This window comes from Nothobranchius furzeri, chromosome 19, assembly GCF_043380555.1.
Source record: "Nothobranchius furzeri strain GRZ-AD chromosome 19, NfurGRZ-RIMD1, whole genome shotgun sequence".
In the NCBI taxonomy this organism is placed as follows: domain Eukaryota; kingdom Metazoa; phylum Chordata; class Actinopteri; order Cyprinodontiformes; family Nothobranchiidae; genus Nothobranchius; species Nothobranchius furzeri.
Window position 1 is genome coordinate 23,572,326 of NC_091759.1, and position 13,024 is coordinate 23,585,349.

General features: G+C 48.9%; 1 protein-coding gene across 5 annotated transcripts in view; it reads left to right on the top strand.

The window, feature by feature from the left end:
• The first annotated feature begins 2,378 nt into the window (after positions 1–2,378).
• cica (capicua transcriptional repressor a) overlaps positions 2,379–13,024 on the top strand; it is a 37,734-nt gene continuing 27,088 nt past the window's right edge. For all 5 annotated transcript variants that reach the window (XM_015974039.3, XM_015974043.3, XM_054745386.2 and 2 more), the window contains exons 1-3: positions 2,379–2,515; positions 7,008–10,549; positions 10,923–11,193. In XM_015974039.3, the coding sequence (XP_015829525.1) occupies positions 7,187–10,549; positions 10,923–11,193 (3,634 nt within the window). In that variant the 5' untranslated portion in view covers positions 2,379–2,515; positions 7,008–7,186. The remainder of the gene's footprint in view (positions 2,516–7,007; positions 10,550–10,922; positions 11,194–13,024) is intronic.

A 13,024-nucleotide genomic window follows, 5' to 3' on the forward strand; every position in this document is an offset into this window, starting at 1 on the left:
CCCTTCTCAGAAGCAGCTTTTATCTTTTAACTGGTTTTAAGCAATAACAAAAATATTTTTTATTCTAAGATCAAATTAGTTGTAATAAGATATTTAAATATCAGATAATCTTATGAAAGTTTTGACCAGCAGCTCAGTTTGTTAAAGTTCCCTTTTTTAAACATTTTTAATCATAATTGTGATATTTTATTTAAGGCCTTCTATATAATTACCAGTTAATTATGAATTAATATTATTATAATGATATTAACTGGTTTAACGCCACCATAAAGTTAGATCGATGGTAAACAGCGCCCTCTGCTGGCCAGCGTGACTAACTGCATGTGTCATTTATTCTGTCATCTTTTGATTTTCTTGTTTTATTTTGAGTCTCATTTAATTTCTGTTCATTTTCAGCCGTCAGAGGAACAAAGTGTTTAACTGAAGTCATTTTTGAATGTTTATATGAGCTTTTATGAGAAGCTCCTTTAATGTTTCATCTTATTTTCAGAACATATTTAACAGAAATTAGAAGTTTCTGTTTACACACTGAGCTTATTCGGACCTGAAACTGTTTTTTTAACCTCAGATCTTCTTACAGTCATTTAATTTATTAACTTTTTAAAAGAAAACTTTGATTCAAAAGATTTCTGAGTCTAAAGAATGGAAACAGGAAGTTCAATGTCACAAATGAGGTGCTTTAAAGTCAAATCCATAGGTACGTTTACCCATAATGCAACTCCAAATAACCCCTGAAACTCTTCCTAGTTCCTCTAAAGATGCCTAAGTGGAACATTACAACCTTCAGTAGAATAAATGGGTATTAAGTCTAACAGCAGACTGAAGGAGATGTTTGTGCTCAAACTGCCTGAACTAGAAACTAGATGTTTTGCATGTTTTAAATAAAAACACTTCAGCTCTGCTGCTGCAGCTCCTGTTTTACATATTAATCCTGAAACTCTCCATAATTCTGAGCCAAGTGTATCTTTAAAAGACCGAATGTGGGTCATCTGCTGCTGTTAACAGGCTCTTGTAGATGACAATGCAGACATGCTCAGAGTGAGGCACAGCCTGTAGATCCACTGTGTTCAATCGACTTCAGAATATTTAGCAGGTTGCACGAGAGCAGGAGGTCTTATTTAAACACACTCGAGTCATAGCGTTTGGTCTCTGGAGCGCCGAGGAGTTAAGTGGCTGTAATGCATCTGAGGGCCGCTTAACCTGCAGCCTCAGCTTCATTCTTAGAAAGCGCTCGGAGGTGCTCACACCCGCTGGATTTATGGAGCTCGGTCACAACCGTCTGCAGCCGTCTCGGGCTCTGCTTCCATTTCCCTCCACGCTTCATCTCCATCCTCAGCTTCACGGGCCACAGTGATGCACTCGTCCTACATTTCTGAGCGTTGTGACTGAGGCAGAGGCTGCAGAGCTTCACCATCAGACCAGGGATCAGGTCTGATCTTCAGATTTAATCACGTCTTTCACCAACGTCCAAAAGCTGATCGTAAATATGCTTCACTACAGCTTACGTAACGTGTGTGTGTGTGCGTGTGTGTGTGTGTGTGTGTGTGTGTGTGTGTGTGTGTGTGTGTGTGTGTGTGTGTGTGTGTGTGTGTGTGTGTGGACCCCGGATGGGTCACTCTGAGGAACCTCAGCGCTTCTCTTCCTGTTTGGCTGAGCTGATGGCAACAAGCATAATGACCTCACCGTAGCTCACGGTCATTGGCCTGCAGACCCGAAGCGTCTCCACCAATCACACGCTACTCTGGTGACGTATGGCCCCAGCGGCTGTTCTGATTGGTGCATAGGAGCGTGTTTTAGGATTCCGTGTCGTCTCGCACTCCTCTGATTGGCTGAAGCTAGACTGAGCATGAGCACCGGGGATGTTTTTCTTTATTTTGTTGCTCCTGTTGAAGCCCAACCTGTGGATCAGAGCCTCAGACAGGAAACGGAGCGGTCACGACTCACCCCGAGGCTGCTTTAGAAATGCGCACTTTCCGACCTGAGTAACAGGTGTATTATTACCATGCTGTCACGTTCTAGTCCAGTCGTGTCCTTTCAGACGACAGACCCTCTAGAGGAACGGAGGAGAGGAGAGCGCGACAGACAGGCAGGCAGACAGGCAGAAAAGCTTTTTTATGCATAAAAGTCGCAGACTCACAGACCTCCCATTGGCCGCCGCAGCCTCGCTCTTCCAACAGCTGTTCTCTGTTTTCCCACACTGTGATTGGCTGCGCCTTCCTGTCCATCAAATTTACTTCGACGCGTAGCCCCGCCCCCGCCCGCGTATGGCTCAAGCCCATTGGCTACTGTACGCATTCTCCTCCGCTATTGGGCGCGTGAGCTGGTTGTCAAGGCTCCGGGGCTTCATTCACCATTTTGCGACTGTAGAGTAGAATGTACGGGCAGGAGTTTCTCCTCCTTTGAGTTGCTTCGGCGCAGAAACATGAGCGCTCGCTGACGGGCAGCCGCGGACCGCAGGCCCCCGTGCCCTACTTGACCCGGCGGAGGAGCAGCCGGGGGCAGCCGAGGAGCTCCGGTGAGTGGAAGGGTCCTCCTGCGGCGCTGCAGCGGGGCTTGTTGTGCTTCGGCTTCGTGCTGCTAGCTCTCCGTGTTTACCGTGGCCGGAGACCGAGTTAGCGGCCGGTCCGGTCCTGTCGGGTCTCCCGGCTTCACGCATAAAAAGTTTTCCACTTGACGTGCCCCGCTCCCGCCTGCTGGAGGAGCACGTTTCACGGCTGTCCGCGGGCCCGGCTGTTGACACTTTCTCCTCCTCTAACGCAGCTCGGGACAAACTTATAGCTCAGCTTTCAGGCGCGTGCCACTCTCGGATTAGCCCCAAAAACACTCGTTTCTCTTTGGGTTCGCCGAACCGGGAGTCTGGGCCCTGCTGGAGGGCGGTGGGGTCAGGATGTCCCGGGAAACCGGTTATTTCCCGGTAACCGTGAGGACAGGATTTCCAAGCGGCCTCGTTTATTTGCGGCCTGCTTGCCGCACGCCACGGCCTGCAGTGTTGTGGAGTACAACCGGTAGTAACTGCGGTACTACGAGGGCTTGACTCGGTACTATTCCAGCTGAAGGAGAGGTGACGACATCAGCGCTGGTTGTTTGCATGCTCTGGGCCTTGTCTAGATGAAGTTAACAGCTGTTATCTGTGGATTATGGGATGCACAGCCCTGTAGTAACCCTGCTGTAAAGTTGTCACGGAAAAGTTTCAGACAGCAGAAGTGGATTTAAAAGTCTCAGAAACACATTTCCTAAAGAGAGACCGGCTTCTGCTTCCGTCAACTTTTAAATTCTACAAATATTTTCGCTTCTCTGAAAGCAAAACAGAAAGAAAAGAGAACATTTGTGGTTTTGAAAGATTCCAGTGCAGACTAAACAAATTCAGGTGTAACCAACAGAAAGGTTAAAGCTGCAGCCAGTGGCTCATTAGGGTCGCTATGGTAACCACACACCCTCATCTCTGAGACCTAAAGAGCTCTGGCCGAAAAGTAAATCTCAAGACAAACCGCTTGGGGGGCAAAAGCTACAAGTCGTTTAAGGCTCTGATGGTCACGTGATGTCACTTCTGAAGAGAACATTAGAGGTCTAATCGACCTACAGCCTGTGGAAGCTCGGGGGAGAACGCGCTTCAGTCTGAGGGGACCTGAGAGCAAACAGGTTGTGGGACAGTTCAAAGGTTAGCGTGTGACACCATCACGCGCAGCTTATGAACGTGTTATTTTAAAAGAAAATCTTAATTTTTTAATCTGATTGTCTGAAATCCACCAAGCTCTGTTTTTCATGCGACCCATTTAAGCTCTGATTGGTGTTTTTAAGATGTGGAACACCAAAGGAGGCGGGGCTTTCTCCATCATAACACATCGTTATCGATGGGACAGATCGTGCCTTTATTTTACGAGTCTCGTCTACAACTGACCGCAGCCCGAACCGTCCTGGTGGAAACTAGATCTAACTTGGAGGTGCGGAGCACTCGTTTAATCAACGCGGTGGTCTCTAGTCGTGCTCGGGTGGCACAAAGCTCAGACGCACCCGTGACAGGAACTAGCAGTGACCCATATCAGAGGAGAGCTTATCGCGGCAGGGTTGGAACTCTTGGACATCTCTCCTCTGATTGGTTAACACCAACATGACTCTTCCACTGACTCCGCTTGCTGTGTTGATGCTTCATCTCCACAATTGGCCCAATTTTTTAAACATCATTCGAAAGTGACGAAGACCGCAAGCTTCTGATTGGTCAGGACGCCACTTTCTGTAAATATGTCAACAGCACCGTCAAAAATTAAAATGATATTTGGCGGTTGTTACGGCCACCGGCCTGGCCTCTAGTGCTCCAGGAGCCAGGGTTGTTACGGCGGCGGACACGGAGCATCACCGAAAACATCAGAAAATGCGTTTATTCACCCGTGACTGAAAGAGTACAGAGATACGGAGCAAAGCTTTTATTCGCGGGCGGAAATGGCGAGAAACGCGGGTTTAGACGTAGCGGCCACGTGAACGGGGAGGAGAATCTAGGACAAATTAATCCACCTGATAAAGTCTCTGAAGTACATAAACACGTTAGTAACTACAGAACCGTGGACCGGATACACGAGTGTAATGGTGGCAAGGTGCCACAGAGAAGCGTTACGCCCTCTGTTGTCCTAGCAGGGAATTGTTTCGGAGAAGTGCGGGAGCAAACGTCTCTGTCAGAGCTGATGGAGGATTATAAATCAGGCTTAATCCTAGTTTCACCGTCGGTTTTCTATCAGAAGCCACTGCAGCAGATAGGTGTAGGAGACTATTCTTATGTTCAGCCTGCATGAAACACTCAGAGTGAGCCGTTAGAGCCAGAGATAATCATTAAAACTAGGGCTGCATAATACATCGTAAATATATCGTTATCGCGATATCAGCATGCACGATATGCATATCGCAATGAACGGTCAGCTCAGATGTTTGCTACACATCACGCATTCTGTCAATCAAACGGGAGCATGATGTTTTTTTAACAAATCAAACAGAGCTCTTCACCCGTTTGGCCAATCGGGTGGGTTCTCATAGGTTCGATGCCCGCCCCCGAGGTGGGCGGCACTTCATTTTGATGGTTAGCGAACACCTGAGTTAGCTTAGTTCTGCTCTTTCTGCTGATTCTGCTTTTCCCGGGATCCACCGGTCGCCTTTCTTGTTCATTTTCTTTTTCCCTTTCCTCACAACTTTTGCTTTTCTCATTTTTATGATTTTTTAAATTTTTGATTTTGATTATTTTTGTTCCCGAGTTAAGTTTTTATTTATCGCAAGTAATATCGTCATCGCAATATTAATCACTGTTATCGAATATCGCAGGTTTTCCTAATATCGTGCAGCTCTAACTAAAACAGGATTTTTCACTGTTCCACACCTTTAATCTCCAGTTTTAAAGGTTTACCCAAACTGAATTATTCAGCCGTCGTGTTTCCCTCGTCTTGCATGACTGCCAGGAGCTTTCTGCTGCCTGTACGTTTGTCAGCTCATACAAGAACATAAGTGTTTTTCTTTAAATTAGATATGATTAATCTTGCGCTCCGCCAGATGACTGCCGGAACACTCCTGGCTCCACGTTTCACCCAGAGGAGTGTGTGTTGCATCAGTTTGCCTGTAGCTGTTATCGCCGGGCCCGTGGCTCTGACACCAGCTGTTGTACTCTGTACACTACTGCGTGAACACATGTAGCATACCTCCATCGTGACCAAGTAAGGCCAACTGCCAAATTATTTTATGACTTCAGCTCTACGGTCGTCTGTCCTAAATAGGGATTTACATGGAGCACAGCGATGGCTGCGAACTCGTCACGCGTGCACTATCACCACACAGATGTCTGCTGTGTGTGGCCTTGAGACGGCTGGGACGGCGATGTTTAAAGGCAGCAAAAGGGAACAGGGACAGGAGACGCGGGGACAGACATGTAGGTTGCCAGACACTCGCTGACGAGTCGAGAGGCTTAGTAGTTGATAGACAAGCAAACAGAAGCGCTCTGACGGGGAATATCAGCAGCAGTGAGCCGCTGGGCGAAGATGACGGAGCTGAAAGCTGCTCTGCTGTGATCCTCTCCTGTTTACATGTCACTAACATCTCAGTGCTGCCGTGGAAACGCGTGTTCAAAGAAACGAGGCAGAACATGCAGCAGCAGCTCCAACGACGAGTCCTGCATGCTTCAGCCTTACAGCAAACACTCTCATTAAATAACGAGTTCAACAAGTCATCAGATCAATGCTTTCCAGCGCCTAAACTGGGCCAGAACCGTGAATGAGAGTGGGAGATGTTCTGAATGACTCCTGCGTGCCTCAACCATTATTCCACCTTTCTGGACGATTGCAGCACAAAACGAAAATGGAGACTTAAGTGGAGGTGAGAGGTAAAAAATCGATATCTGCAGTCGGGGACTAGAAGGAAAGTGTAATAGTAGCAAAGAGAGAGGGAGGAATAAAGTAACGGGAAGTTAGGTAATGGTCTTCCACAGGAAATGGAGTTCGTAGGGGCGGATTGACTCCGCTTTGAAATACACAGATAAAGGTCGCCTTGGAGAGAGAGGCAGAGAGAAGAAAGGGAGGGTTTCAGTATGCGAGCGAAGGAGGAATTCCCCCGCCTCTACTGCCCCGGCCAAGAAATAGTGTGTGAGTAAGGAGTGCACGCACAGAGGCTTGTCTGGGCAAATCGCAAAGCACTCCTCACTATTTCCATGCTGCGTTGTAAGCCTGCAGTGTGTTTACCCGACAATATGGCCTCCTGTTCTCTGCGTGTACCTGCTATGGGTGCAGGCTTTGTGTAATGTGAGTAGGACCTGTTATATAACGACTTAAAGTGTAACGAGTAATCAGATTACTACTTCAGTTAATCTTTTAGAAGAACGTTTGCATCTTTTGGCTTCCTGTTCTGGATCCAGCTTTGTGTCCTTGTCTCCTGATGAGCCTGTTCATGTTGTATACAGTCATTAGGCTTTGTTTGTGTCTGAATGCCGAAGGAGGAGCCCACGCTGTCGCGTTCATTCTTTCTGTCTTGTTCTCTTTCAGAGTCTCAGGTGGGCAAGTGCCGAAGTCACGCAACCAAAGACGAGACAGGATGAGAAAGAGAGGCCCTGACAGAGGAAACACATAGACAGGACGCAGGGAAAACAAGGAACGCCAAGGAGATTCTCTGGGATAAATAAATAAAAACAGTTGTTTGGAGAAGAGGCAAGCCAGATAAAAAGATGAAGCCGATAAAAAAACAGGGCCGGCGCTCCCCTCAGTCCACCCGGACCAAAGGGGCGAAGCGTCGCGGAGCCGGGGATGCCTCCGATGGAGGAGAGAAAAGAGACTCGGGTGAGAACAGAGACAGAAGCAGATCCCCTCAAAACCGAACCCCCTTATCCTCGTTCTCCTCCGGTTCCCACTCAGAGTCATCTCAGGCTGGTTTGACGAGACTGCGGGACGCTTCAGACGGGGAAGGGCTGTCAGAGATGCCGATGTCGGTCATGATGGAGTCTGGGAAACTGTTGATGTCTCCTGATGAAAGGTCTGGGAGGACGGCTCTGAGCGGCAGCGGCAGCCACTGTGACAGCGGGGCTAGCAGCTGTAGCAACAGCAGCACACCGAGCGCCAACAGCAGTCCGAACCCCGCCTCCAGCCGGAAAACAGCCACCTTTAAGGCCCGCGTTCCTAAGAAGAAGTACACCTCTGAACACTATGCCTCGGCTACTGCCAGTAATCACAGCAACCCTCAGTCCACTACACCCCCTCCCAACCCTCTGAGCAGCAGCGACCTGAACCAGGGCTCAACGAGTTCAGGAGTCAATGCCAGCGTTTCACATCCTGATGGCAACGGTCAGAGCAGGAACCAGATGGAAGACTTCAGCAGCAGAACAACGAGGAGGGAGGAGCCTCGGGGCTCTCCAGGACCTCCCACACTGTTGCTCGGAGGCGAGAGGCCCCGAGGAGGTGAAAGGCCCACAGACGGAGAGCGAGTGTCCCCTAGTCCACTGCCTCGCTGTTCCTCAACAGACACCGCCAGTGAGCACTCGGCTGACCTGGAAGTGGTTGGCGACACGCCCATCATAGCACAGACATCATCTCGCTCAGCGCCCAGCCTGTCTGATGCTCTCTCGGACACTCTGGCCAGGGGGTTAAAAAACCAGCGCGTTCTCGCCCGTCAGTTCAGACGACAAAGTTCTGAAGGAGGAGGCGAACCAAGAGAGGAATGGAGGAGCTCAGATTCTGTGTTCCGAGCTGGAGTGGTCCGCAAGGTCAGCGATGAATTTGGATGTCTTGAGGTGCAACTGAATGGGGAGAAGACCCTGTGCCGTTACCCTTATCGACATGACAGCCCACCAGGAGTAGTGGAAATCATCCTGGATGCACCACCCCCTGGTGTCCACACAATACCTATTGGCACGCAAGTCTGTGTACCATTTGGCAATGAAGAGGGTAGCGAGGGCCAGTGGTACCGAGAAGGTCTGGTGACCGAGGTAGACACACACCCCGCCGTGGCGAATTGCTATCGTGTCCTGTTGTCAGAGGGAAGACATCGCTCTGTGAAGGAGGAAGACAGCAGAAGTGCCACCCAGGCTGTTTGGGTCTCTCGGCACACTCTCCGTCTGCTGGTGCCACCATGGGATCTTGATTTACCCTCTGGTGGGGGGCACGAAGAAGAAGAGGGTGTCAGAGATAAGGAGGAAAGGCGTGAAGACAGAGAAGACATAGACGTGGAGCAGGAGGTGTGTCGTCTGAGCAGACAAATGACCCCTGGCATGGGCTCAGTGTTTAGGAGGGACGTGTCGTATCCAGGCATGGTCCCTGTTCCCTCCACTGTAGGCCACAACATTACCTCACCAGTGACTCCAGCGTCGGTGCTCAGCTTGGCTCCTGGCCGAGAGTGGGAAATTGAAAAAGATTTGGAGCGGGAACTTGTGAGAAAACAGAACAGAGAAAGGGATGGCAATGCAAAGCAGCAGCACCACCCGTACATGCCCCTCACCCCTGAAGAAGACATGGAGGTGTCCCACTTCAACATGGTCCCAATGGGGGCGATCATACCCGGGGCCAAACCCATGACAGTTTCCCAACATTGTCAGATTGTCTCTAAGCCCCCGTCTGGCTACCTCAATCCTCATTTACCTGTAGTGAACATTGGGATCCCCCCCCACCTGGCCCTGAGTCACCCTCCTCCATCTAATGTCCGGTTAGGCCTTGATTCAACCAGTGCAGCAGCCAGTGCTGTCATCACTGCCCAGCAGATCCCTCCTCTCCCTCCCATCTCCTCCTCCACTACGTCTTCCAGAGTAGAGAAGACCCCTGGAGGAGGTTCTGCCAGTGGTGGAGGAGGGTCTGGATCTGGTTCAACGTCCTCGCGTTCCCGGACTCCACTTACAGCTGCCCAGCAAAAATACAAGAAGGGAGATGTAGTGTGCACGCCAACAGGCATACGAAAGAAGTTCAATGGGAAACAGTGGAGGAGGCTATGCTCTCGAGAGGGCTGTTCAAAAGAGTCTCAGCGACGAGGATACTGCTCCAGACACCTTTCAATGAGGACCAAGGAGATGGAGGCCAGTGGAGGTGGCCGAGAGCGCAGCGGAGCCAGCAGTACAGGAACCCTGACGCCGTCCGACCTGCGACTGGGCGGTGGGAGAGCCAGCTCGGAGTTCGACTGGGATGAGACATCGCGGGAAAGCAGTGAAGCCAGCAGTCGTGGAGGAGACTCTCGTCCACGCTTGGTCCTCCCCTCTCTGCTGCCCCAGGAATTCAACTTTGATGAATGTGAAGCAGCAACGATGCTGGTCTCCCTGGGGGGCTCCCACTCTGGCACGCCATCATTTTCCCCGGCCTCAAACCAGTCGCCATTCTCCCCTACCCCTTCACCCTCACCTTCCCCCTCGTTTTTTGGCTTCCGCCCTGCCAATTTTAGTCCCATCAACCCCTCTGCTACACGCCGCAACAGGCAGCTTAGTGGCACTAAGATGGGTACGCCAGGAACTGAGCGAGAGCGCCACCTTTCAGGGATTGTGCCATCATTTCAGACCAACCTGACCTTCACGGTCCCCATTAGCCCCAGCAAGAGGAAGCTGGAAACTCACCCGCCCCCTCCCTTGCCTGCAGTTCAGGACTACCAGGCCAAACAGGACCAACAGCAGCTGATGAGTGTAGGGGGCGCCATCATTGGAGACACAGCTGCCTTTAGAGTCCTCTCCCCTCAGAGTCAACCCACAACCCCTTCCTCACTTTCCTTCCCACATCCTCGCAGTGTCAGCAGGCCATCCTCCTCTGCTGCCTCTACACCTCCACCCATGCTGGTCTCCCCCACTCCTCCTTCCCCTCTGCCCCTGGAGCCCTCTCCACGCCGCATCGTTCCCCTCCGCGACTCCCCGGTTATTGTCCGCAACCCAGATGTCCCCCTTGCAAAGTTCTCTGACGGCCCGTTAGCGAGGAGAGAACGAAGTAGGTCGAGGGATCAGAACCAGCCTCAACACTCAGCCCCCCCAGGCCTGCAAGCCCCCGTCCCCATCAATGGAGCCACCACCAATGGGGCGGTTCTCCTGCGAAACCCCACCTCAACCCTTGTGCTGGTCACCTCCAGTTCGGTAAGAAATGATGTTTTAGTTTCAACGATGAAGCAAAACTGAAGACTAAATCCAGACTTCTCTTAGGAGCACAGCTGGTTTCGATAAAACTGTTGAATGTTTGCGATGATCTTTCTCTTCCTTTCCATGTTTAGTCAGGGTCCATCTGATTGCCCAAACCACCTGTGTGTCTGCCTGTCTGACTATTTGTCCATAATCCGATCGATAGATGTGTTTCTTAGCATGCGGTTGGATTTATTGGAACCCAGCGTGAACTTTGCTACGGTTTTTCATGAACAATGCTGTCTCACTCATTGATTGTGTTGTAAGACTTTAAAAACGCAGAGAGTGTTTAATGTCTGCTGATTTCAGGTCACTTTATGTTTTGTTCCAGTCCTTGACTCCAGGCACAGCTGGCCATCCCGCTCTCTCCAGCCCCTCTACTCCCAGATCTATATCTGCTCCGTCCGGCTCGGTCCTCTCCTTGTCTGGTTCTGGAGGCAGGGACAGGAAACCCGAGGGGCACCAGGACACCTCAGGGGGGGCGCTGCCGCAGCCAGTGGCCTGTCACCCCACCCCAACGGCCCTGCTGCCGCTAATACTGCCAGCCGAGTCACCTCACCCCGCACCGCGCAAGCAAATCATCATGGGACGCCCCGGCACCGGTAAGAGACTCCAAAGGGAGCGACGGAGCGCTGGGCTTGACCTTTGTGAAAGATTCTGCCGAGTCATAATCTAAAGAAGGAAAGGTGTTCAGGATGCATTTAGTGCACTCTTGTCTTTTTACAACTCACTTCAGTATCTCTCTTGGGTTGCAGCAGCGTCATCGGGGTGCTCTGGTAATGACTCATGTATATTTTACTACTGTTTGTAGTACAAGAAAGTAACCATTCACAAAGTATTAATAGTCCTTGTGTTTTGTGACTTTTCCTTTGGGCTGCTCTTCTTTTCTTAGAAATGCTTACATTTTACTCACAGAATGAGCGCACAGAGTTGTTGTGTGAAGCGCTGCTGTAGGGGGAGGGGCTGTTTTGGATCTGAGCTTAATGCAATCAGAAATACAAAGTTGTATTAAGTACAGATAAAATGCTGTTTTATTAGTCATCAGAGGTAAATTTGACCCAAACGTGTGTCTCTGCTGCAGATTTGTCTTTATTTTAGTGCTATGCGCTGTAATAGTTTGAATATTTAAGGTAACAGAAAAGCTGCTGAGGTCTGCAGGGCTGTTAGAGAGGAGCTTAATAATATTTAAAATACCAAATCTGTGTGATCTTAATTAAAGGTGGAAAGGCGGAGTTTCAGAAGGAAGTGGTGCACCCGCTGCTATGCCAGCGCTTGTGTACCAATAACTTATAATAGTAAAAAATTAGAATGTCAACATTTCCACGTAAAACACCGGATGTTTGTAAGGAAAGACACAAAGACGGATCTTTGAGGTTTTTGAAACCAAGTCCTTCATGTCTACCATAATTCATGAGCAAATTAGTACATTTCCAAAAGTTTTCTTCTATATAATTTTTTGAATTGTACAACAGTTTTACATTTTTTTATGTTTTCCTCTTCCACCAAACCGCTCCTCGGACTGAAGTGGTCATACTTTTTTGTGCGGTACGAACACATGATTGTCTCATGTTATTTTGGCCTCTGGGCAAATAATCTCCTTCGCTCTCCCTAAAATGTTTTTGTAAGCTCAGTGGAAGACGTTGATGTTTCATTTTATACATTATTTGCATGAGTTATATTTAACAAGATCGTTGACCTTAAAGAGCAAGTCACCCTCAAATCAACTTTTTTTTGTTGATAAACTATATAAATGAGTGTAATAGCTCTGTAGACGCGTTCAGTCAATAATTTGGCACTTTAGTTCATCTTAGTTAAAATTTAAGTAATCTGCCTAAAACTGTCAGCGATGCACCGTCGTCAGGCAAAAACTCGGCACTGCATTTGAATTTAAATCTGCCATCGCTATTGGCTAAGGTACACTATGATGTTAGATGGTACATTATGATGTCACAATGCCGTGTGTGTGTGTATTTGTTAGCGGCTCCGCCCTCTCGGTCCGCTAGGCAACAGCATGTGTTGTATTGTTCAAACAGGAAGTGGGAGTTGAGTAAGAATCTGGCAGGGGGTGACTTGCTCTTTAAGCAGATTAGATTTTAAAAATAGATGACTGGTATGCTCATAGAATCCTACATTATGTATTATTGTTATTGCTTTGTTTTGAAGATTAAATAACAGCTGTAAGGTGGCTTTATAAGTATTTCCCCACACCTCCATACAATAATTTAGCAGAGAAATGTTGCAGTTGGTTAGAAACTTCAACAAATAATCATGATAAAATCGCAGTTTCTTTAAAAAAAATCCAGATATGATATTTTTGCCAGATTGTGCACCCCCGCTGCTACGTGTTCGTCGTGTTTGTGGGCAGATTGTGCCGTTTCAAACAAGGTGAATGTTACAAATGATGTATAGCGCAGGAAAGAAAATGTGCTATAG